This window comes from Anthonomus grandis, chromosome 11 (genome assembly GCF_022605725.1).
Source record: "Anthonomus grandis grandis chromosome 11, icAntGran1.3, whole genome shotgun sequence".
Classification (NCBI taxonomy): domain Eukaryota; kingdom Metazoa; phylum Arthropoda; class Insecta; order Coleoptera; family Curculionidae; genus Anthonomus; species Anthonomus grandis.
This window is the reverse complement of record NC_065556.1, coordinates 8,084,128-8,109,832: the sequence shown is the minus strand read 5'-3', so window position 1 is coordinate 8,109,832 and position 25,705 is coordinate 8,084,128. Positions and strand designations below refer to the sequence as shown.

The following is a 25,705-nucleotide window of genomic DNA, read 5'->3' as shown; positions in this document are numbered from 1 at the left end:
ACTTAGCGTCATGGTCTTCAAGTAATGCGTTACGAAACCGCTTCTGCACGTCCGCTTTCTTTTCTGTCGTCTTGCAGTCCCTTTCCTACTGTTATCTTTTCAACTAATTATCAGCTTTGACTTTTCACATACTAATAGCCCGATTTATTTCAATTTACTATTGTTCACCAATGTTCAGTTGACTGAAGTTCAATTTATACCCCACACCTGACACCAATGTAGCACTTTTTGCTGTTTTACTGTGTAAATTAAAATACTTGACACAACAAAATAGTCAAACTGATTTCTCACTATTTCGCTAACTTTAGTCGTATGCTCCTAAATGTCGCGAGTTGTACCCACAGCTCGCACACTTCTTAGTGAAGTCGATTTGCGTGATACTTGAAGCAAGATTGTCTCATGAATTAGTAGTGAAGAATGCTAACCCTCATCTCATTTGCTTTACAGATGACTGTTCCATTGTTTTCTTAAGACCTTTTTTTACATTCTTTAGCACAGAATCTAAAAAATATTTTTTTTAATAAATTTAGCTTACAGTTAAGTACTTCAAAATTACCTATGTTCAATTTCTAACTGAAGACCTTAGAACCTGAAAAAACAAGTGGTGTCATCACTGCAACTGGTAAAAAGAAAACTATTCAGAGTAGTGTGGCAGTACAAACAGGCAGAAAAAAGATCAATGAGACCTTTAAAAGAAAAAAAGCGACCGAAGATGGCCCTTATTGATGAAAAACAAGAATCCAACATTCATAAGTAAAAATTCTTAAACAGCAAAGTATTCAAGCAACTAAATATATCTCAAGTCTAATTCCAAAACAATTCAAATCTAAAGTGACTGATCTCGTTTTGAATTTCGTCTCGAAGTCGATGATTCTGAGTACTCAAATATATGAATCCTTTTAATGGGCATGTAAATAATCAAAATTTACTGGAGCGATGAAAGCCTAATTAGAAAATGTCATACAAAGAATACAGAGCAGGCGACCGTTTGGGCAGAATTTGGAAATGTTAATATCTTGGCTGTACCGGGTGACACAGAAAAAAGGGAATGGTTAATAACTTTTTTAATAATAGGTATATTAATAGAATAGTTATAAAAACATCTTTTGACATATTCTGTTGTTTATCATCACTTCCGGTTTAACCGGATTTTTTTATTTTAAATGAGACAATTGGTATATTATTATATATTTTGATAGAAAATAATCTTCTGAGAATAATGATACTGCATTTGCTACTTTTTGTTTAAGACTCATAGAAAAAATGATTTTTTACATTTTAAAATGGAGTGCCATGAATGCAAAATTTCCAGACCAGTTTTTTGGCCCTTACTTTATTTCTTTTGATAGCACGTTATTGGAAACATCACCTTTGAAATGCATATTTTTTTCCAACAATTTTATACAAATATTTTTTAAATCGAATAATAAATAAGTCAAAAAATGAACGAATTTATTAATTAAATTCAATAATAATAGCACAGATGGCTTTGATTTAATCAATAATAGGAGGTTTTGTAATGATACGCCTGTCTATTCTTTTTGCAACTGACATAACACTTCATATTTTGTAAAACCGTTGATTGAAGAGGCTTCAATCAACGGTAAAACGTTATATTACTATTTGAGCATAAAAGAACAAAATTTTCAATGCAATACTTTTTTTTAATATCTTAATACTACATATTTTATTTAACACTTAACTGACATAGCGTGGATATACATAAACGGTAAACAAAAAATATTAAGTTTATTTTTTAAATTATTCTAATTTAATTTTTTTTTGTTCGAAATTACTATTTTCTTGTCTAATGAAAGTAGGTATGCGCGGGAATATAACGTACAGCATATTAGCTTTTTCTTTATTGGTAAACATTGCAAATATTAGTAAACATTAAAATTCGTTCAAAAAAGTGAGGTAAATTTATTTAAATAATACGTAATATTTACGCTGTATCATGTATTATGTCAATTTAAAGTTTTTTGAAAAATTGAAAAATGCATCAAAACGCAGCCTCCTATTCAAGAAATCAAAGCTTTCTAAGCTGTTTTTATTAATTCAATGCGTTTATTTATGACATTTTTTTTTCTTCTTATATGCTGAATTGTCAATTTATTTAAAAACAATTATATCAAATTATTGGGAAAAAGAAACCACATATTAAAAGTGGTTGTTACTAATAATGTGCTATTTAAAAAAATAAAGTAAATGACAAAATTAATGATTTAGACATTTTAAATAGCCATGCAAAAGACTTAAGTCATAAAATGCAATTAAAACTATTTTTTCCGTGATTACTTGATTCAAAATTAAATATTTCAACGCATTCATCGCACCCTATTCTAAAATAAAAAAAAAGCTTTTTTCTATGAGTATAAAATAAAAAGTAGCAAACGCAGTATCACTATACTCAGAATATTATTTTCTATCGAAATACGTAATAGTATACCAAGTGTCCTATTTAAAATAAGAAAGTTAGTGTCACTTCCGTTAAAACTGGAAGTGACAAAAAACAACTGAATCTGTCAAAAGATGTTCTTCTAACAATTCCATATTAAGTGTTTCCTTTTTGCTGTGTCACCCGGTATATATCAAAAAAATTTAATCAAAGTAAGTAAGTCGGTCATTTATAAAATACATACTTCAACTTTCATACAAAAATCAACTCTAGCACAAAATCTATGCCTTCTCTCTACAAAATAATTTAAATATTTCAAACATCTATTGAATAATACGTAACAAAATTATTATTAAAACCATATTTTAACAATAATTATGTTACATTACAACATTGATATCTTAACTAATTAATCATTACTTTGGTACTTTTGAAAAAATCTATTGTATTTTATATCATACATTAATTTTAAATGTATCCTATTTTCACAAAATAATTAAATGATTTTTATAACAAGATATCACTCATTCTCTCTTCCATTTCAAAAGCCCTGGTTTCATTAGCCCTTAGGGTTTTTTTTTTGGAAAACAGTCTATATTTCTGAATACAATTTACATACCTACAATATAAAAACTTGGAATAGAAACCAATGTGTCTAATAGAAATAAAAAACGCTTCTATAAAACAAAAGGGGAACAAAAACAAGCATATTATCTGCATCTCATTTTTATCTGAAAACCGTTGGACAGGGTGTGTTAAAACTCTAAAATATTAAATAAAAAGAGAGGTCAAGTGATATATCATCTTGAACCTCTTGAAAAATGTTCTCCAATAATACCATAGAAAGCCATATTTCAGAAAATTCTTCTCTGTTTCTCAAGGAAAACAATAAATAAAAACACTATTGAAATTTTCATTTATTATTATTTAGTTAAATATTGAAAATGATTTCTGTTATTTTGAAGACAATAATAAAGCTTACTTTCAAATTCTTTATGGAAATTTACTAATATTTCTCGGGATATAGAACGGCATTCCTGAACTATTCTCTGCTGGAGTTGCTCTAGTGACTAAGATTGCGTTTTTACAAGATTTTAGGTGACCTCACAAAAAGAAGTCAAGAGGTGTTACATCCGGGGATCTAGGTAGACATTCAATAGGATCTGTTCTTCCGATTCATTTGTTAGAATAATAATTAACCAACCAGTGCCTAACGGGAACTACATCATGAGGAGGCGCTCTATTGGATTATAGTAATCGTTCTTCTAAAGATAAATTGCCGTGTATATCCCTCTGATTTTTTAATTCTCGCATTATTAGTTGTTCGATAGACCTCTCTAGCATTTCAAAATCCATGTCGCTATTTAAATTTCCTGGTATAAATATTGGGGATCCTGCGTATGCCCTTCTCTTAACACGTGTGGGTTCCCGCCATTCCAGAAACGACAGTTTTGCTTATTAATATGTTCATTTAAATAAAAGGTACGGTCATCACTCAGCCAAACATTTTTAACTAGTCGAGGTTCTGCTGTAATCTATCTGTCATTATTTCACAAAACTCGATGTCACCAAGTTCTTGCAGTCTTTGCAGTTTATAGGGATAAAATTTATGCAAGAAACGTACCTATTCTTATTGATTCACGAAATAATCTAAATGCTACAGCTGCTTGAAGAGTTGATAAAGTTGAATTCATTGCAAATTGATCCGGAACTTTAATTTGCGCTGTTTCGTCGACTAATCTCAGTAGATTTCTCTTCTTATTCGTGATAGAACCAGTTTTTTCAATTTTTCTAGTTGGTGAATATACTCCGGACTTAAATTTTGACCTGGATGTGTTTCTGTAAAACGTTGACTTGTCCTTAAGAAATATTTATCGTTGGAACCATAAATGAAAATAATGTCTACGCCTTCAGCTTTGCTGTACACCATTGTTAAAATTGAGAAATACTGCTTTTTTGAAACGAAACTGTTTTTCAACTGTTCTTAAAATAATAATACTAGTACACGTTATTTTTAGAGTAAATTCTGTGATAATAAAATGGGAATATTTACAAGAAGTGCTTTTTTTTCAGAAAAAAAAATCATACCAAGTAAACCAATACAAAATACCTACAGGCCTGACATGTTTATTATTCTTAAGAGACATGCCAATGTACTACCGGCAGTAATCATTTTGAATATTTAATGAAATAATAATAAAAAAATTGAAAGTGTGTTTTTATTTATTGTTTTCCTTGATAAACAGAAAAAAAATCTAAAATATGGCTTTCTATGGTATCATCCTAACGGGTTGTAGGAAAAAGTAAGATAATATGCTTGTTTTGGTTGTGCCTTCGTTTTATAGAAACTGTTTTCCGCGTTTTTTTTATTTAGTTTTTCGTTCCTAATATATGGCAATTTAAAGTTTTTAAATTCACACCCTGTATAATTTTTACATTTAAATTAATGCATATAGCTCTGGTTTGAAAACTGTAGAATATTCAAATAGAAATCAATATACAACTGTGTAATTTTTATAATATTAATGTCATTTAAATTTAAACACTCTACTGTGGTTATAATAAAAACACCTTGATATTTAGGTTTCGGCATATTTTGATTTTAAATAAGCCTGAGTTAAATTAAGGGGGATTTTACCGCGGTAATTACCTCGGTTTACTTGACATGCTATACGTTAATGTTATATAATTCCTTCAAGGTAAAATTGTATTAGTGCAATAATCCTTATACTGACTGCAATATTCATGTTAAAATATTCAGCATGAGTATATTAAATTTGCTTAATTTGATGTATATATTTGCATTTATCAATATTTCTAAATTTTCTTTTGAAAACTGTATCTGATGATGTGAATATAGCATACCAGAATTATAATTCGTAATCTTACGATCAAATGATATTTCTAATGTCAAATCCTGATTTTAGAACATATTATGAATATTATAAAAGAAATGGATTGCAAATACAAAGAAAATACTACATTTTACATGTTTCTATGTATTACATATTGGGCAGCTTCATCGTAAAAAAATATGAGCGTTTCTTTGAAATACAGTAAATTTAGCGTATTTGAAAAAATGCTTTTTATATTAATTTTGAAACCATTTCACCCATGATACCATAATACCGAATTCAACAGTAAAGAGCACTATTCTTATTATAGGTCTAAATAAAATTATAATATTCAGGATGTTGACTTAGAAACTTTCAAATCAAATCAAATTGTCTACATATATCATATGTCGCTTTAATTATTAATATAAAGTAATTGCTAATTACATGAAAAAGTATGGGTATGACAATAATAAAACAATCATTTAAAATTTACCTGTTAGAAGTAGTACCAAAACAAAGGAAAGTATATCACAATATGGGCTTAAGTACGAGGCCTTCATTGGCATCCATTCTGTAAAAGCGATGCTTATTTTGTTGCCTGCCAAGGCATCTATGTAGTTGCTAAGCCCTCTGGCTACACTGGCAGTACCTAAGAAAATTATTATTTAATGTAATTACCTTTGTCACTTTTTTAATGCTATATTATGTCCCATTATTTAATTTACTCACTTTTAGATACCTTTTAATACCACTAGTTCACCATCAAAACTGAGTTTTGATTCGAAATCTTCTTGTTTTGTCTTTTAAACAAATAAAAAAGATACAGCTCGGTGTAATAAGAAAAAAAACTGTATAATTTATTGTGTAAGATGCCACAAAAGAAAATATTTGAATCTCGTGAGCCAAATACAAATAACTGTTTTTATTTTATATATTTTATTATTCTGTTTTTTAGTATAAATAAAGACAATCAAGAAAACTGTTAAATAGTGAACTAATAATAGCTTTCAAAATAGTCTCTGTTATTATAAGGCATGTTAAGGCATTGCATAGGTAACATATTTTTAACTTGTTCTTACGTTAAATTTGAACCTCATAGTAACGTGTGTATATTTTGTGTAATCTTGGTAATAAGTTAATTGAATTAACTTAATGAAATATAATAATAAATTGGATTAATTAATTAATTGAAATAACTTTGAATTAAACTGCCGGCAATTTATTTTTTCAGTGGAAAATTCTTTAATAAAAAAAGAAGTCTCAGTAAGATTTTTCACAAATAGGGCCAAAGATGGCTGTGTGCCTTTAAGTCTTCCTAAAGTTTAGTCATGTATCTTTTAAAAGTAAGTCTCTTTTTGACAAAAAAGCTAAAGTTTTCGCTCAAAAATAACTATATTGAGAAACCAAATATTTATATAGTAAACGTAGCATTTTAACGTTAGAAGCATACATACTTCTTAAAATCTCACTTTTAGACAAACTTATTTAGAGTATCAAACACGGAGTGCGATTTTTATAGAAATTTGTTTGAGGTTATTAACCATTTCCTTCCTAAACAAAAAACTAAAAAATTTGGTGAGTTCGAAGGATAAACCACAAAAAGAAAAACCAATTAATCATGTTGAAAATTTAAGAAAAATTTTTTACTCTTAAGAATTTTTTTTAAATATGAGGTTATTTTTTAATGTAAATTAAAATTTAAAGAATGATAGTTTTTCTTATTAAAGGTACTGGAAAGCGTTTTAATACAGTGTATTTCTACCTCTAGCATTTATGACAGTTAAAGATGCCTGCCAATACTGTATATATGCTATAGAAACGTATCATCCATTTTCTCTAAGAGACCAAACAAAAACAGAACAAAGGTAAGAACACAAAGGCACGGTCTCATCAAATCCATATAATTTTTTCAAAGCTACACGTGATTCGCTCCTATCGGAGCATCACCAGGCCTAAAAAATACATTAAGATCTTAAGGCCTGAAGATGCTTCGATAGGAGCGAAATACGTGTAACTTTGAAAAAATTATATGGATTTGATAAGACCGTGACTTTGTGTTCTTACCTTTGTTTTGTATATAAGCTGTTAAGGAATATTATGCCATTCTTCTCGAGCTGCATGAATAAGCTAGCTCTTCTATAGTCCTAGGTCGGCTTTTGCATACTGCCACTGTCCTGTAAAGCATGTCTTAAGTATGTTCGATGGTATTCATGTCTGGCAAAAGTGTAATCCAGTCCAAACGATTGATGCCTTTCGATTCCAGATACTCATTTACAACTCTAGATACGTTATAAATACCGTGAAGTCGGGTATTATTTCTTTAAAGTGCTGGTATTGCCATAGTTTGGTTTTCTTCAGATGGTTAAGTAGATATAACAGTTTTGTTGTTGACTAATTACACGCCTTCTTGGTCTCTCATGGAGATAATTGTGGAGATAACGATTCCAAGTGCATATATTATTTTGCCAATATAGAACTCTATTAGTGACAAAAAAATAAATAAAATACACAAAGCTTTAAGCGTGGCTTTTTTCAAGTAAAGCCACCAATCTTGCACGGTCAATCTCACTTATGACTTGTCGAGATCCTTATCTTAATAATCAAACCAAATGTACAAAAAAAAATTAATATTTTTGTCGGCCAACAAATATGCGACGAATCCGAAAGATAAACATTGATAAATAAGTCAACAAAAATTTGCGGATGCTAAAGAATTTCTTCGTATTATAAAAACGAAGTGATGCAAAACTTTTAAAATTAGGTATCGGACAAAAAAAAATAAATAAATGTTATTTACCTATGACATATTCCAAAATAAGATTCCAGCCAATAATAAACGCTATAAATTCTCCTACTGTTACGTAACTGTATACATACGCAGATCCAGCTTTTGGAACTCTTGCTGCAAATTCGGCGTAACAAACTCCTAAAACAAAGAATTTAGAATTTAGTTAGTTAAATACTGTACTTGACAGTTGATATAAAGATTTAAAAAATATATGTATGTATGATGAAATATTAGAGTGTGGCGGTAATCTCGGCTGTATCTCGAAAAGTCTCATAGCTTTAAAAAAAAGCTCGCTATAAGAAATTCCTGAACATTTCAAGTCAAAAAACGGACGGTAGCGTATGGCGAATAAAAAAATTTGTCATCAATATGTTTTTTAAATGGCAACACCAAAACTTTTTTAATGCAGAATCAGAAAGCACGCATTTTTTTACACAGGATATGGTAAAAAATATGTATCTAGAATACTACTAATATATACTGTATACTAATATATGTACTACTGAAATACCTATCTAAAATAAATGTTTGAATTAAGCAATGTTAACAATCTGACAATAACCAATAATAATAACCAAGGCGATTTAAAAATTCTTTTTAAACGTCATAAATGACATCCGAAGTAATATTTCTAATTTAATGGCGTATTTGTTTTTTTAAATCTTCTAAACTCGCTGGTTTAGTGACATACACTTTACTTTTTAAGTATCCCCACAAGAAGTATTCGAGGGGAGTTAAATCTGGGAATCTGGGTGGCCATTCAATGAACCCTCGTCTACCTATCCAATGATTTGGAAAATCTAGATAATTGCGAACGGGTAAAGTGTAAAATAGTGTGGCTGGGCTTCATCCTAAAAAAAAAGATCACTTTCGTGCATGTCGGGTTTTTCCAAATCCGGATACAAAGTTATCAGAGCGGGAGCGTAGAGATATGATCATTTTGAAGAAAGTCCAAATAGCTCTCACAGTAAGCTTACAACATTAAAAGGTCTTTCAATGGCTTTCAAGACAGTGAGTCTCATCAAAAAAGTAAGATCCTAAAGTTCTGCCTTCCACTATACCGCACCGGTGCGGTAGAGGAAGAGCTTTGTGATTGTGTGAAGTAAGTGAAGCACGGTGTTGTGTATAACATTCTGTGAACCAATTAGGGTTTTCCGTCGCCCAGTCGGTTCCATAGCCGTTTAGAGTAAACGCTGCCTCATTAGAAAATATTATCCGTTTTACAAAATTATTGTTATCATTACATAAATGGTGCATTTCCTCACAAAATTTATTTCGGCGATCAAAATCATCTGCCGATAGCTCTTGAAGTAAGAATATTTTATAAGGGTGAAACTTTTCAATACTTTATGCACAGTATATATACAGTGCTTTCATTTCAAAACAATCCACCCTTAATAACTTTCTTAAAAAAAAAAAAAAAAAAAAAAAAAAAAAACACGTCAAATTAGATATACAGGGGGACGTTTAATTATGCATTTACTGAAGTTCTGTCGATCACCTCCTCACCTCCAGCTAACCTCACTTTAATATGTCAAATGGGAAACCCCCATCGTGTGATACATCATAGCAAGCAGCGTAAAATTCTCTATTCAACGGTACCAAAGAAAAATTAAATCGGTAAATGTGTAAGCAAATAGCGAAAATGTCTAGAAATAATGAATATTTTATTTACGCCAAACTTTGGTATTTTAAATGAATACTTTTAGTGTGGTACCTACATCATCAAAAAAATACAAGCAATTTAGAAGTTAAAATGTGTGGTAACAAACAATACATTTAGTTCAAGCAAATTATTTATTTTTTTAAGTAAAGAATGTGTACCGTTATTTGTGAGAAAAGAGAGTGTCTTCAACTTTCTTGCAAAAATCTTTGCAGTCTTATAACTTTGTATGTGTATTTATTTCACTTATATTTTTTACTACACTTTGGTAGTTCGAAAGTGGCTTGATGAAAATTTTCGAGAAAAGTGGATTGGCAGACGTGGTGCAATCGAATGGCCTGCGCGGTCTCCGGACCTAACCCGACTAGACTTTTTTCTTTGGGGCTACTTAAAAAGCAACGTTTATAAAACCCCACCTGAGAGTATTGAGAATTTAAAAAATAGAATATTTCAAGAATGCAGAGAAATTAGCGGGCAGACCTTGCCAATGTTCGTAAGGAGTTTGAAAATAGGCTTTTTTATTGTCTTGCTAATAATTAAATTTGTTTTTCTACCCTACCGATTTACATTTTAATTGCTTCTTGGTCAATCAATTTTATTTTTTTTTACAACCATTGATAGCATAATGAATGCCCTTTAAAATAATGTATCACACCATGGGGTAGCCATTTGACATACCAAAGTTGGGCGTAAATAAATAAAATATTCATTATTTCTAGACATTTTCGCTAACTATTTGCTTACACATTTACTGATTTCATTTTTTTTTGTACCGTTGAATAGAGAATTTTACGCTTCTTACTATGATGTATCACACGATGGGAACCCCCCCCATTTGACATATTAAAGTGAGGTTAGCTGGAGGTGAGGAGGTGATTGACAGTACTTCAGTAAATGCATAATTAAACGTCCCCCTCTGTATATCTAATTTAACGTGTTTTTTTTTTTTTCAGAAAGTTATTAACTGTGGATTGTTTTGAAATGAAAGCACTGTATATTATACATTATATTGATGACGTCATATTTTTTTGAGTCACCCTGTATATTTTATTTGCATGTAGAAAAACCCTAAACCCAATAGTAAAATCAACGGGTTCGGGCATTTTTTTCAGAAACGGCCCATTTCATTTTTATTGAATTTATCCGCTACTTTACGGATACACTGTATATCTTACCTCATATTTCTAAAAACAATAGTTATAGTTAAGAATTTATCATTCGGATTTATTACTATGTTTGCCAGCTTTGTTTTTATTTAATTACCCTTATTACTTTTTACAATCACCTTAAATTGCTCATACTGTTTACATTATTATAATGCCATAATTTATAACTACGTAAAATACTAAGGAATGCAAAAAAGTCATTTATTAACTTAAATTATTATGATAATATAAAACGTCAAATACTTGGGTTATTTTTACTGTATTTAGGGAATACAGAATTAGGAAAAGAAAGATTTTTGGAAGAGAGAGCACAAATAATATATTTAAATAAAAGAGAAAATTTATCTATCTTATATATAAGAAAAATCCCAAGCGCTTCACTATCGTAAGATTTCGGTCAGTTTCATTATTATTAGAGCGAAGCTCTTATAGTAAATGCAAGTTTTTTTTTGCGAATTTTTGGCTTTTCGATACATAATTGATTATAACTTTGTTCTATTTTTTTTTAATTTCTGCATTATATGTGTAAGACCCTGTTTATTTTCTAAGGAATTAAAATATTTTTCTTAGTCATTAAGATGAAATTTATCGGTCTGACCCAAAAAAGAGTCAGGATATTTACAAAACTAAAGCTAGCTCAGCGGTATCGTAAGTAACCAAATACGGTTAGCGTTTCCCCTCGGGAATTATTTTTATGGGTTTCGATAAAAGAGTCTGAGATAAATATTGAGTTTATAAAATTCATTTGAGTTTTGGTCACTAAAGAGTGAAGTTATTTAATAAAAATAATAAAGGGTGTTGTGACAAGTGTAAGTGTGTGAAATAAGCTGTGTTGGTTTGGTGTAGTGTTTTACTACAAGAAAGGGTGAGTGTTATCATAGAGTATGCTTGTGCAATGGTCTGGGACCATTGCACAGCTCGTTGTATTTAACAAGGCTTTGTATTTGGAGAGGACCCTCGTGTTTTGGTGTCCCTTGCACCCCTCAGTACAAAGTGTGTTATCGTCAAGTGGTCTAGATCGGAGATTGCAGTCTCAATCTCATGTTTTATGATAATGTTTTTGGTAGCATTTTGGCTACGGTTTGTGAGTAATGTATTGCTCACGTTTTGACATATTGTGTAAAACATATTTTATTTTTATCATTTTATTATATTATATATTTTTTTATTTTATATTTTAATATATGTATTCTCATTTAAAACAAAACTCTTTTAATGATCTATAATAATTCTATCTCAATTTAATTAATTCCGTAATCAATTAATAACTTGATATATTTAAAATAACGCATATTGCTAAAGATCTCTAATATTCATTGAGTTAAGGGGACACCCAAAAATATTAATTGGGAGTCAGTCAGAAAGCAACGTTTAAGAGAAATGTGTGTAAGGTGGTGTGTTGGAAAAAGAGTTGTGTTTACTGGTTAAACCAGGCTGCTAAATTTAATAGTGGTGAATATGTGAGAAATAGTTGATCTTGAGTCGATATGTGGCCATTATGAGAGGTTTGTACAGATCGCATGTTTGCGCATCTTGAAGATGCCCGCACAAGTAGGTGTGAAAGCCTCTGTTCAATTAGGAACGAATGCGCAATTCCTCGAGTGCTGTCTGGTAAGACTGGGGGCCTTACCTGGGGCTCGATTGACACGAATAAACAGAAGGATATTAGAAATATATCCTTTGTCTAATTCGTTGAGATGCTTACTGTTTAGCGGCAGTGGAGCGTCTGGGGAAGCCCTTACTATTTTAGGTGACACTAGCTAGTCGTCAAATAAAGGAAGATAACATGTTTGACATATGTATATATTGAAATGTGACATTGTGTAAATTGATGTTGACTGAGATGATGCAAGGGAACGGAAGCTCCCCGGTGAGTATATTTTATTATTGCCAAAAGTTGACAGAACAGTAAATATTGTTTTTTTATTATTTTTATGTGATGTTCGAGTTTATGTCTAACAATATAAGAATGATGACTGTTGAGTGAATTTGCATTGTAGAGACCCATGGGCTAAGAACAACTATGACAGGTAATAAACCACATTTTAAAGCGTATTTTACAATTGAACGATTGTATATCATTCAATATCAGTACTTTGTCATTACTGGGACCTTTAACAATCGGATAAAATTAATAAATTGGTGAATAATGAATTTTGGGATATTTAAGTAAAGTGGTTAAATGTTGATGAACATTAATTAAATGGTTATCGTAGAAGTAAAATCACTGAGCAAGTTTAAAACATATTAATTCATATTGTTTATATGAGTTTTGCTTAATTTTTATTATTAATTAATCTTACGGAAATAAGTGTGCTCAGGTTCCTTTTATTATTTCAGGTCTACACGTCACCATCTCTACTTTGGAGTCGCCCAAGCACCCAGTTGTTTTACAAGGTGTTTATTCTATTTTTATGATTTATTTTGATTATTTTGGACTATTTTGAATTTATTTAACGTATTAAAAATTATAAAATTATTTAACTGACGCTCACAGCTTTTAATTATTATATATGTATGAGAGATGAAACTCAATACGAAAAAAACTTTATCCGAAGGGAGGCCCGTCCAAAAAACTACGTTTTAGGACATTTTTCGGGGTGTCAATTTGCGTCGTTACGGCTTTTCCTAATTTTAAAACTTACAGGCATAAAACCACTACACGTAAAGAATAACTGAGGTGATGATTTTTAATGATTTGAAATATAAATTTTTTAACTTCTTAAACGGTTTAATTTGATATAATATGGACTAATGATATTTCTGCGTAAATATAGTATTTCTTTTTATCAAACCAACTTTTTGCAAAAGGAAATTCGTTACGAGATAACCAGGCCTTAATAGGAATTTTTATTTATTTATTTTTTAAAGTGAATTTTACAGTCACTAACTTTTTTATAAAAAAAAGGATAAATTTATTTATACCGATTTAAAGCTTAATCTATTAGCTTTTTAAAAATAAATTTCTCATCCCGCTCGGTAATATAGAAAATTATTCTACATTTAGTTGTTTTCGCTGTACACAATTTTAACAATTTTGACTCTTAATACTGGAATCTCTAAGCTACATACGAAAACCATATTTTTCCTCAGATTCCCAAGTACCAATATCTAGCTACATCTAGCCACCAAAAGCGTTTTTTTATTTAAATGTTTAGGTCAGACCCACTTTTTAATTTCGAAAATTTGAGGCTGAAAACTGGGTCAAACTGATCGAGAAATAGCATTGACGATTGATGATGGTTTTAAAAATAATCGCCCGCAACAGCAAAACTGATAAAATGTAATAAATATTGAGTGATACGGACTAAACGGGATAGTGCGGTAGAAAAAACAATATCGAATTACCAAGTGCCGAGTGTCGGCGTGCAAAACAAAGACTTGTATTGTATCGGGCCAAGTGTTCGTCTTTTGGTTTTTAGCTTAGTTAGTCTTACCACCGAACATAAACTAGATCTAAATATCTAGCACATTTTTTCAAGTATGTACTATCAAAAACTTTAAAAATAAACTTGATTGTAAGCCATTAGCATAAAAATTAAAAAAGTTAAGAATAAAATAAAAATAATAGCAGTTTTAAAAAAATTTATCATAAAAAATTATGTATTTATTTCAAAAATTAAAGCGTAGCCTTCTACAAGGGACTATATATAGGTACCAATAATATGTTCAAAAAGTGTCAGGGATTTAGGGTACATATTTTTTTTAAAATCGTGATTTTAATCTAAAAAAATGCAAAATTTTTGGTAATATTCTGTTATTAGTGGTGGTTTTTAATAGTGAAAGCTATCCAATTTATTATTAGTTGCATTGCAATCATTTGAATGATATAAATTTTAGCCACTTATACCGTCTATACTCTATTTCAGAAGTGTGTAGAGCAATAAAACCTCATTAGGTATGCAAAAGTGGTACCTGGTGATCCACCAATATTTTATGCCACTACCTTAGTTGGGTATTAGTTTCAATGTAAAATTCTTTCTTTTCGTTGATTGCAGGTAGTGCCACCCGGTTTTGGGTCAATTTATGAGTTTTGCCCATTGTTACCCACTGATAAACATTGAAAACGGTTCGCCAAAGGCGTGCAACTGGGACTTGTTTTTTACCTTATAATTAATGTACTTAAATGCTATTTTATTTTAGAAAGTTACTTTTGTTTAAATGGAAAAATATATTTTTATAACCATACTTAAAACTGCATTTTTTTCGTCATTAAGGGTGGTTTTTAAGGGTTTAAGTTTCAAAATATTGATGTGTACTATAATCCCCAATGTAAAACTATATTTATTTTGCATATTTATATGAATTCTAGGTTGTAAAACACCTATATTTATTTTATTTGAATTTTAGTGGTTTGTTCTTTCATCCCCTATTTAAAAAGCAAATAATTAGGCATTTAATAAGTTCTTTTTATTTAACTGCCTTTTTATATTTCAGTGTTACCGAGTTCCATATGCTGAGTGTTGTTATCACATTATTATGTAAATTTTATTAAATATTTAAAAAATGGGTATATTAACGAAGTTATTATTAATTAAGTGTATGTAATATTAGGTAGTTCTTGGTCAGTTAAGAAAAGAGCATGAAAGGAACGTAAAGCTAAGATTTAATTGTGTACATTCTAATAAACTTAATTTTAAAGCTATCTACCAAGTGTTTTTCTTACAGTTATTTGTTCAAAAGAGATACTTAATAATATTCTTTCAATTTCATTTTAACAATAATACAAAGTGCCTTTAATTTCAAAAAATTCCATATATTACACGCTGCCCGCCGCGATGTACGCAAATATTCCTTCTTAAAAATATTTCAAACACCCCCCGTATCGTAAAGGATTGCCGTCGAAACTAAATAATGATTTACGACCGCGTAAAAAAAGTCGGCACTGTTTAGAAGTCCCTACTTCAAACGGCCGCAAGAGAGTGAACCTACTGTCTTGTTCTTTATACTGTGTCTTTACTTTTGCCTCTAGATTTGTTCAAAGTAGGGTGTCGCTTAGTAAAAAACTTGTTTACGACTCGGGCGTTTTATTTATCTTTTTGGTTACGGAACTGCATAACGTAGCTAAAATTTCATAGATGGTATGACAATAGTTTGAAAATGTTATACATATGATTAGGATTGGTACAAAAATATAAACATTAATAATAAATATATGTTTATAGTATGCAGAGCTTATTGATGTTTACGAACATTAATAAGGGAAATAATAGTACAAGTATTAGGATTATAAAAGGGGTATTAGGGTTTGTTTTTCTTTAATATAGGAAATAAAGGAGATAACAAAAAAGGTCTTGATGGTTTATACTATTCCTTATTTTGTTCCCGTTAATTATTTGCATATCTTATTACATTGATTCAGTTCGTTAAAAGTTTGTTTTAAATTTCTCCTTTGTCTATTCATGTTGATTTTTTGCATATTTTTTTGTAATTGCCTATAATAAAAAATGGAATAAAAAATCTACCCGAAATCCGAATACACAGACTCTTACTTACCTCATTTTTTCCATCAATTTTTAGGTACTCCTATGAGTGGTGTGTCAATAACCTTAGCCTTTTACTAGTTTTTAATTGTTTTTTTGGGTAGGAAAAATACATTTTTACTTCGGTGCATATTTTAAAAATATGTTCATTTATATATATAAAATATTTATATATATATATATATATATATATATATATATATATATATATATAAAAAATATTATTTGAAATATTATATTGGAAGCTGAAATTACAAGAGTGTGTTTTTATTAAAGGAGATCACACATAATATTCTCTAGAAAAGGTAAAATTGATAAGTCAAGCATTCGAGACTTATAACAATACTAACAAACATACGAGGGATATACGATTTGAAAATGTTAAATAAATTACCTAATACTACAACATAAAATATGACATCTCATGAAAATTAAGAAAATTCCTGTTACTGAGAAAATCTCATTAAAAAGAAGTTGCTTAATATGGTTAAAGGTAACTTGAAAAACGAATATGTTATTGACAACATTGTAAAATTATGAACTAGTTTTAAGATTGCCTTTATATTATTGTGTACCTGATTGAATTAGTTTGAAAATAACAAGGTAAATAACTGTTGCACCTAAGGAAATATGACAGTACATCAATATTGCGTGTAGTAGATATCTAAAAATAAGTCAATAACAAGTCACTTCAGAATTTGGAATGATATATGGAAAAATTGTGTCGACGTCTGAAAATTAATATACAGTTTTACCACCCATATCCCAATAATTTTATGGAGACGAAGTGATGAAGTTCTAGTTCTAAAGAGAACTTTTTTCAATAATATATATTAATATATAAGTGTCTTGTAATTATATAGTCTCTGAGTGAACAATGAATAGTATGCTTATTGTTTGTCATGAGATATCAGATTACATTGTGATATACCATTGAGATTATAAGATTTCACTAACCATAAAAAATATATATAGAAACATATTTAAAGTACAAAGTATTTTACTTAGCACATGTTTAATCTTTAACCAATTTTTTTACTAATTTGTATGAGAATCATAATTTTTTTTATATTAGGAAAATTTGTTAAACAAACATTTTTGATAGTAAGGGAACAATATATTTAATACCTGCTAACATAATATTATTTCATTATTTGTTGCTAAATAATATTTGATTTCCTTAATATTGGCTACAGCATTATTGAAAAGTATAATAAACAAAAACATATTTTTATGTTTCTACGTTTTTTAGATAAAAAAACGTATAACTTATAAATTTATCCTGAATAGATTAATTTTTAAGTAGTATTATTTTTAAATGTCTGTTAAAATATTGTAAAACGTTAATATCAAAAAGACTTTTTTTATTTAAAATTAATCACTTCTAAATCTGTTATAATCAATATTTTTTTTTTAAAAGTATGAACATTGAACTGGATAAAGGCACTTTGATTAGTCAGCCAAACTACTATAAAAAAACTAAATTAATAATATTATTGTTATTTTTTATTACACTAGGTTCAAGTCGCTTTCATTTAACAACGATACGATTATCATATTATATTAAGAAACTATGATCAATACACCAACCGCTCTATTAAGTGATGGCAAGAAGAACCTTTTCGCTGTCTACATATATGCGGTGCCTCAATGGATTATCGACGTAAAATTTAAGTGTACTTGCAAATAGTTACATGAGTTAAATACATCGAAGAACCGCAAGTGGCAACAAAGTTTATATATTTCAACTTAAAATACATAGTGTAACAAATGTCAATACCGTGCCCAGCCCTAGCACTATGGTAGTAGCCACTACCAGACGGACTAATAAGCGTCGCGAGGAACTTAGGTGGTGTGAAAAAGACACGACCGCTTTTAGTTTTAAGGGTTAGTCGGTAATTTTTCTCCAACACGAAATCACGAAACGTTTTATCTTTAATTAATTTAAGCCGTAGAGTAAGGTAAAAACTGTACCAGACAATTAATAAATGTGTTATTAATTGAACCGGCTCTTTCATTCATCACAGTGGCGCACCAACGGGGCCCGAAGCCCTTATTTTACCGTGAAAAGTGAAATAAACTTTCAGGAAGTACTCGATTTAAAAACAGTATTTTCGTGTTGTGCATGTAATTTTTACACAATTCGTTGTGCTTTACCGATTTCATAAACTGCGGCAGTACGTTTTATACCTACGCAGTACTCCTAATTCCTGATGCATCTACTCAGGCAGGGAGCAATATGAACTTGACCTCAGAGACTTTTGTGTTGAACTTGAGTGCATTAACTTAGACTGTTTTTGTTCCTAGACTACGCTAATTAATGTAAATTTGTGTTAAACCTAGTGGCATAGTGTACACAAGCTGCTAAACTGTAAGTACACTTTTCTGAATATTAATAAACAATGCCCGAGTCAAGAGCACATAAACTGTAAAAAAACTGATGACAAACTTTTTCATCTAGTGCATGGACAGATTTTTCCATATTTTCTAGTAGCTCATTAACTATTTAAGAGACTTTTATTCAGCAAGAAGTTACAAAATATGAAAGTTTTTTGTAATATTTTTACACTGTTGGTGTATTAATCGACTCCTACTCTTAAGATTTGGTAATATGGTACCTAATAATAGTTACGAGTAGTTACGCATCATTTAACATTGTTGCGCAGAAACCAGCAAAAGCTGTATCTATGTAATTTTTAGAGTAGTAAATTTTACTGTTCGCATACATGTTTAAGAGTTCAGTTAACTTTTAATTTTACAGTGCATATTTACCTGGATAAAAGTAGCTGTTTATTCATCTTTTATCTGGAATGTGTTTATAGACAATAGTTTGGAATAAACATTTATAATTTTCATAAAGTTTGTTAACATGCCAAGACACAACCAACGAAGGAATAGTACAATGGACCCTTCAGGAAGTGAAGAGTCTAGTGGTAATTAATAATCAAATGTATAATGAACAGTTTCAGCAATTGTTGAGTACCACAACTATGTCAGCCCAAAATGTTAGCTTACCTGGAGATCAGAACATAGAGGGACCAGTAAACATAGAGAAAAAGGGAAACTTCACTAAATGCACTGCTCGCTTTGATGGCTCACGAACATCATTAGTGGAAGCATTTCTAGATGCTGTAGAGACCTACAAATCCTGTGCAAACGTGACTGATGAGAATGCATTACGAGGACTACCCATGCTACTTGTAGACTTGGTAGAGATGTTAACACCTTTATGGACCTTTTGACCCGCAGCCGTTCTACTGAGATTAATCGGGAAGAAAGTAAACCAGACAAACAGTATCCTCGACGAGATTAAAGAACTGAAGGTAGAGAAAGACAGAAAAACCGTTTAAGACCTATATGTAGCTATTGCAAGAGAATTGGTCATGCAATAGAGGACTGTAGGATTAAAGAAAGAGGTCCGACTAGAAATGAAATACATAAAGAAGACCGCATTACTTCCGAGCCAAAAGTCATACTCACCTGTTATGGATGTGGGACACCTGGTGTTTTTAAGTCCAGGTATCCAAAGTGCAAGTAAAATAATAGCCATAGACAACCTGGAAATTCAAATGTGGCATTACCAAAACCTACCAATATTTTTGGCATTAATATTGCAGAACAAAATAAATATTGTTTAAGGCCACTTCTTTCTGTCAAAATTTTAGAAGAAGATGGATTTGCATACGCAGATAAGGGTGCCACTAGATCTGTCGCGGGGAAAAGACTTTTTGATATTTATAAATCCAAAAGCACGAATTACATGTTTGAAAATATTAGTGGGCAGCGCCTGTGGTCATGGTTGAGAAATCAGATGGCTCCATGAGAGTTTGTGTTGATTACCAGAAGCTAAATCAAGTGACAGACAGTGACAAGTACCCCATGCCTAGGTTTGATGACCTTCTGCAGTGTACAAAACACACAAGATTTATGTCATTAATTGACTTAAAAGCGGGCTACTGGCAAGTCATTGTAGGAGAGGAGGACCGTGATAAAACTGCTTTTATCACTCCTTTTGGGCTTTTTAGATTTAAAAGAATGCCATTCGGCCTGAAAAATGCTCCCGCTGTCTTTCAACGGCTTATTGACAAGTTTAAGGCTGGTTTAGATGTCAATTTGATAGCGTATATTGATGATCTTCTAGTATGATCTGAGACTTTTCAAGAGCATATTCAGGACCTAGATGTGTATTCACGAAATTGCAATAATTTAACCTAAGAGGTAATAGGAAAAAGTGCAATTTTGTTGTGGGCATAATAGTAAACCCTGATAAGATTACGGCAATAACAAATTTGCAAGTTCCGAAAATCTGAAAGAGCTACGCACCTTTGTTCAAACTTGTTCCTGGTATCGAAAATTCGTGCAAAACTTTGCTGCTATCGTGAAACCCTTAACGGATCTTACTCACAAAATTGCATCATGGACTTGGGGTGACCGCCAGGAAGGTGCATTTCAACGACTGAAGGAGTTATTAACCACTGCACTAGATCTACGACAAGCTGATGAAAACCAACCCTTTATTATTGCAACGGATGCAAGTGACTATGCCATTGGAGCTGTTTTACCCCAGGGGGAGTCCTCACAGGATAAAAAGCCTATTGAGTACGCTAGTTGACTACTCTGTGCAGCTGAAAGGAACTACAGCACAACGGAAAGGGAAGCACTGGCGGTAGTTTGGGCAGTAAAAAGATTTAGAGGATACATTGAAAGACAAATTGTAACCGTCCGAAGTGACCATCAATCCTTACGGTGGTTGCTATCTATAAAATCACCCACTGGACGTATTGCACGTTGGGCGCTGGAATTACAATCCTACAACCTCAAAGAGGAGTATACGCCAGGGAAAGTAAATGTTGTGGCCGACACACTTTCCAGGTTGCCATTTGTAATGTGACTGTTGAATTACCTAGATATTCAACTGCAGATATTTGGAAGGATCAGATGGAAGATCCAGAACTTGCCAAGGTAATTAAATTCCTTTGAAGACTCATCAGACTTTAACCGATGTTCAGAAAGGGGATACCTTATCGAAAAATGGGTTTTATACAGATATTCACCAGAAAGTCATACAGAAGAGGCACAGCTCGTTATACCCGAACAAAAACGCCAACAGATTTTGATGGAGTATCATGATTCTGAGACTGCCTACCATGATGGAATAGATCGAATACTATCTCGTTTAAGAATCCGTTATTTTTGGCCAGGGATGCGCAAAAGTGTCATAGATTATGTAAAAGGGTGCTTGGAGTGTCAAAAGTATAAACCGACAAATTTGAAACGTGCAGGACTTTTACAAACTCCAGTGCAATCTTCTTGATTTGAAGTAATTGCAGTAGATTTCTTTGGGCCGTTACCAGAGACCGAGATAAGAAATAAATAGATATTGATCGTCGAAGACACCGCATCTAGATGGGTGGAGTTGTTTGCTCTACAGGAAGCCAATGCTGTATCCACTGCAAAGGTGTTAATCGAAGAAGTATTTTTTCGCTATGGAGTACTTTTGTACTCCATAGCCCCATAGCCCTTGGGCTATGACTAGCGACAACGGAATGCAGTTTGTAAGTGAAGTTTTCCAGCATGTATGTACAGTGCTTAAAATTGATCAGCAACTTACATCATTTTATCATCCTTCTGGTAATCCAGTAGAAAGAAAGAACAGAAATTTAAAGCCACGATTGGCAATCTTAGTAGAAAATGACCATAGAACTTGGGATCAGTACCTGTCAGCCATTAGATTTTCCCTAAATACTGCGTGCCAAAATACTGGCCAGACTCCCGCGTTCCTTACTTTTGGACGCCAACTCAGAACTGCTGATGATGTCGCTCATGACATGAGAGCCATTATTGAATATGAAAACTTCGTTCCAATGATAACACCATACCTGCTGTTATCATCAAGTATTATAACTTGCAGTAACTAAAACGTGGCTACCCAAGGTTTACCCGAACAGTATGATAAGTTTGACGGGTTATCAGCTATTTGTGTAAAGACAGCTTGTTGCGTGGCGGTGGACTCTGTGTTTATATTGCTAACAGCCTATTTTGTACAACTATCGACACAACTTTTATTGATGTAATTATTGATTGGGAACATCTGAGGTTGGCTGTTAGGGTCAAGCGGGTGCACTGTTTGCTGTGTATTCTATACAGTCCTCCTTCTTGCAGCTATAGACAGCTAGGGGCTGTTGACACATTGCTTTCCGCATTGGGTCATATGTATGACTATATTATCTTAACAGAAGATATAATTATACATTTACTGTTAGAGAATCGTCGAAAATTTTTTTCTTAAATCAATCTTAAAAACTCACAACTTATTTCAGGTGATTAAGGAACCAACTCGAGTGTGTGAATTTTCTGAAAGTCTGATTAATGTTTTATGTGTGGATCGAGGTATGCAGGTTATTAAGCCGAAAACAGTGAAAATATGTTTATTCGTTTTTCAATTTAAGCCTTGATCTACATAAACCTAAACGCATAACTTTTCAAAAGTCTAAAATAAGTGAGATTGACTAAAAATGATATCCGTGTACTTTTAGCTGATTCATCACTATATTAATTTGTGTCTAATATAGCGATATTGGTGAAACTATTTTCTTGAAAAAAGCCAGTACAGAATCATTGCGTAATATCCCAATGACTTAAATAATATAATCTGAAATATCAGAATTCATAGAAATATAATTTTACTCCCCAAGAGAAAGAAATACTTCTACTGGAAAATGGCTACTAGGTAATTTGTACACTTAAATCCCAGTAATCAAAAGTCGAGAAAAATTATTTAGACTAGCTACTTTATAATTTCTTATTTCTTTTGAAAAGGGGAGAAAAGAGACGTATAGTCTATGTTTAATTAAATAATGGTATGAAACTATCAAAAAAACCGAACGAAAACCTGGAATGAATATATCGAGGTGATTCCTTAAAAAAGCTGATTGGGTATTCATTTCGTAAGCGAATCATACATTTTGAAGCAGACCTCTATCAGATCCACGTGCATGTGCGCATGGCATCGAGATCGAAGGAGACAAAGATACATCATTTCAAGCCGTCACCGCTTACCGCTTACAGGTTGATTATGGATATTCCTAAGTTTTAAACAGTGCAAAGTTTCGCACAGAATCTGCTGCACAGAATGTGCAGCAGTTTCGCACATTCGTTGTTCTTAGAACTTTTCGATATTTGCTTCCCGAGTCGTTTTTGTTTCCATTATTATTGTTATACCGTTTCAGTTAAAGTTTAAATTAGTCTATTTTAGTACTTCGTGTTTAGTTTTATTCATTATTAAAAATTTTTTGAAATAGCTTTTTAGCCACCAGTTGAAGAAGATATCGCATCTAGAACTGGCGATTTTGGTGTTGGTCTAGTCTTTCTAAACAATAATGACTTACATATGCAGAGCCAACAAATTTTTTAAAATATTTTTTAATGTTTTAAACGAGAAGGTGGTCAGTCCGAGTATACTATTATTACGTTAATTGCAGAATTACATTTAATTTTGTATTCTACAAATTAACGAATTGTGAATGTGGGTGATGTCCAAGATCATTGTAAAATGAAAAAAAGTTAGGCGTAAACACCAGAAAATTGATAATACGAGAAAATTCGCTTTACAAAGTTTTTTTTTTGCAGAAATATTTGTTGCTACAATAAATAATTTTTTTCCTATCATTACATAAGTACTGTTTTTACCTAAAAAATTATTTTTTTGAAGCATATTCTTATAAGAAACTACTTTGTTACTTTTACAATTTGCTTTTTGAAAAACGACATCTAGTCCAAACTTTTTGTTTTTAAAAGTAGTTTTTAATCTTAAAAAGATTTCCTTCAAAGCAAAAAATAAAAATATTATTAATAGTATTTTTAACGATAAGAAAGCAATTGTTAAGATTAAAAAATACCGTTAATGAGACTGTTAGGCGCGGGTGTTTTTTATTAAATTGTGAATTTAAGGGGTATTGTGACAGGATAAGCTGACATAATTTAATTAATAACGGGTGTGCTGCTTTGAATAGGAAGTCCTCATAAAGTTTATATTTACAATCTTGATACTTGACTTTTAAAAAGATTCTGAAGCCTCTCACCAAGCTTTTGAAAAACGACACCTCTTTTATTTTTGATTCCGAAAGTAAAAAATGCGATTCAAACGTACCCTCATATCCAAATTGTGGGGGTCGTCAAATACTTTCGTCCCTAGTTGTTTGCAAGAAAAATTGTATTAATCACCGATCATCGGTCCCTAACATGCCTGTTTTCCATCAAACATCACGGTAGAAGGCTAGTAAGATGGCTAGTATAATGACTTTAACTGGAAAAGTACAACTATAAGATCGAACACTAGAAAAAAATAACAAAAACGCTGATGCGCTATCAAGAATAAAGATTAACCATTTTCAACAAGGCGCTAACTTTCAATCTAAAATTCCGATTTATGCTTCAAATGAATGCACCGAAATCGAGCCCGCACGCAAAACCTCATTCACTCCTGAAAACTTGGATATAAATGATGACGTCGGGACAACCGATTACAAGAAATTTGCAACGATGTATGGAATAAAATCACTAATGGACTATTCAAAAATTGAGATATCTGGCCAACGACATCGGCACCGTTTGGAAATCTATAAAGGAAAACCTTGACACCTCCAATGGTGAATATTTTAATAACTGCATAAATAAATTCACTGATGGCAAACATCAACTAGAAAATGTACTAAAGAACCAAGTCTCTGTCACATTAGTAATAGAATATTTTAATATAACAATACAAAAATTGCAAATAGACGATCAAACATTTAATAGAGATCTCGAGCCAATCCATAAGTCAATATTTAATATGACTATCACCTTGTCATTTTACGAAGCTCAAGTGAAAGCTTTAGATATTTGCCAGTCACTAATGGAGAGTTATTCCTTTTTAGAAAATTCACTTAATGACCTCTTAAATGCCATAGCCTTTGCGAGATTAAAAATGCTGCCCAGCTCTATTATCACAGCCAAAGACTTAATCAATGCGCTGCAAGAAGTTTCACAAGGATTAAGAAAAAATAATCTACCCTCACCTATTTACTCTTCATTTGTTGCTCAGTATATCGATGCTCAGGGAGCGATACACAATAGGTCTTGAAGCCTATCTAACCCTTACGGATTAAGTTCTGGCGGTGGTCACTGCTATTGCGACACCGTGGGATCTTGACCGGTAAATAACGTGAATTGTAGGACTCGGTAAAGGAATCGTCAAAATTTGTGTTATTATATGGTTTTCAATACAAATCTTTAATTCGATCAGTTTTATTAGCTTTTTATTAGTGCGTATTTTATTTATCTGATTATTTTGTGCGGAAAAATGGCCAATGTTTATAAAAATAAGGAT

The 25,705-nt window shown here is 31.5% G+C and overlaps 1 protein-coding gene across 2 annotated transcripts in view; it reads right to left on the bottom strand.

Annotated features, from left to right (window-relative positions):
• LOC126742584 (high affinity cationic amino acid transporter 1) overlaps positions 1–25,705 on the bottom strand; it is a 101,714-nt gene that overhangs the window by 39,649 nt on the left and 36,360 nt on the right. For both annotated transcript variants that reach the window (XM_050449317.1, XM_050449316.1), the window contains exons 4-5: positions 8,033–8,161; positions 5,729–5,884 (exon numbers count right to left, since the gene is read on the bottom strand). In XM_050449317.1, the coding sequence (XP_050305274.1) occupies positions 5,729–5,884; positions 8,033–8,161 (285 nt within the window). The remainder of the gene's footprint in view (positions 1–5,728; positions 5,885–8,032; positions 8,162–25,705) is intronic.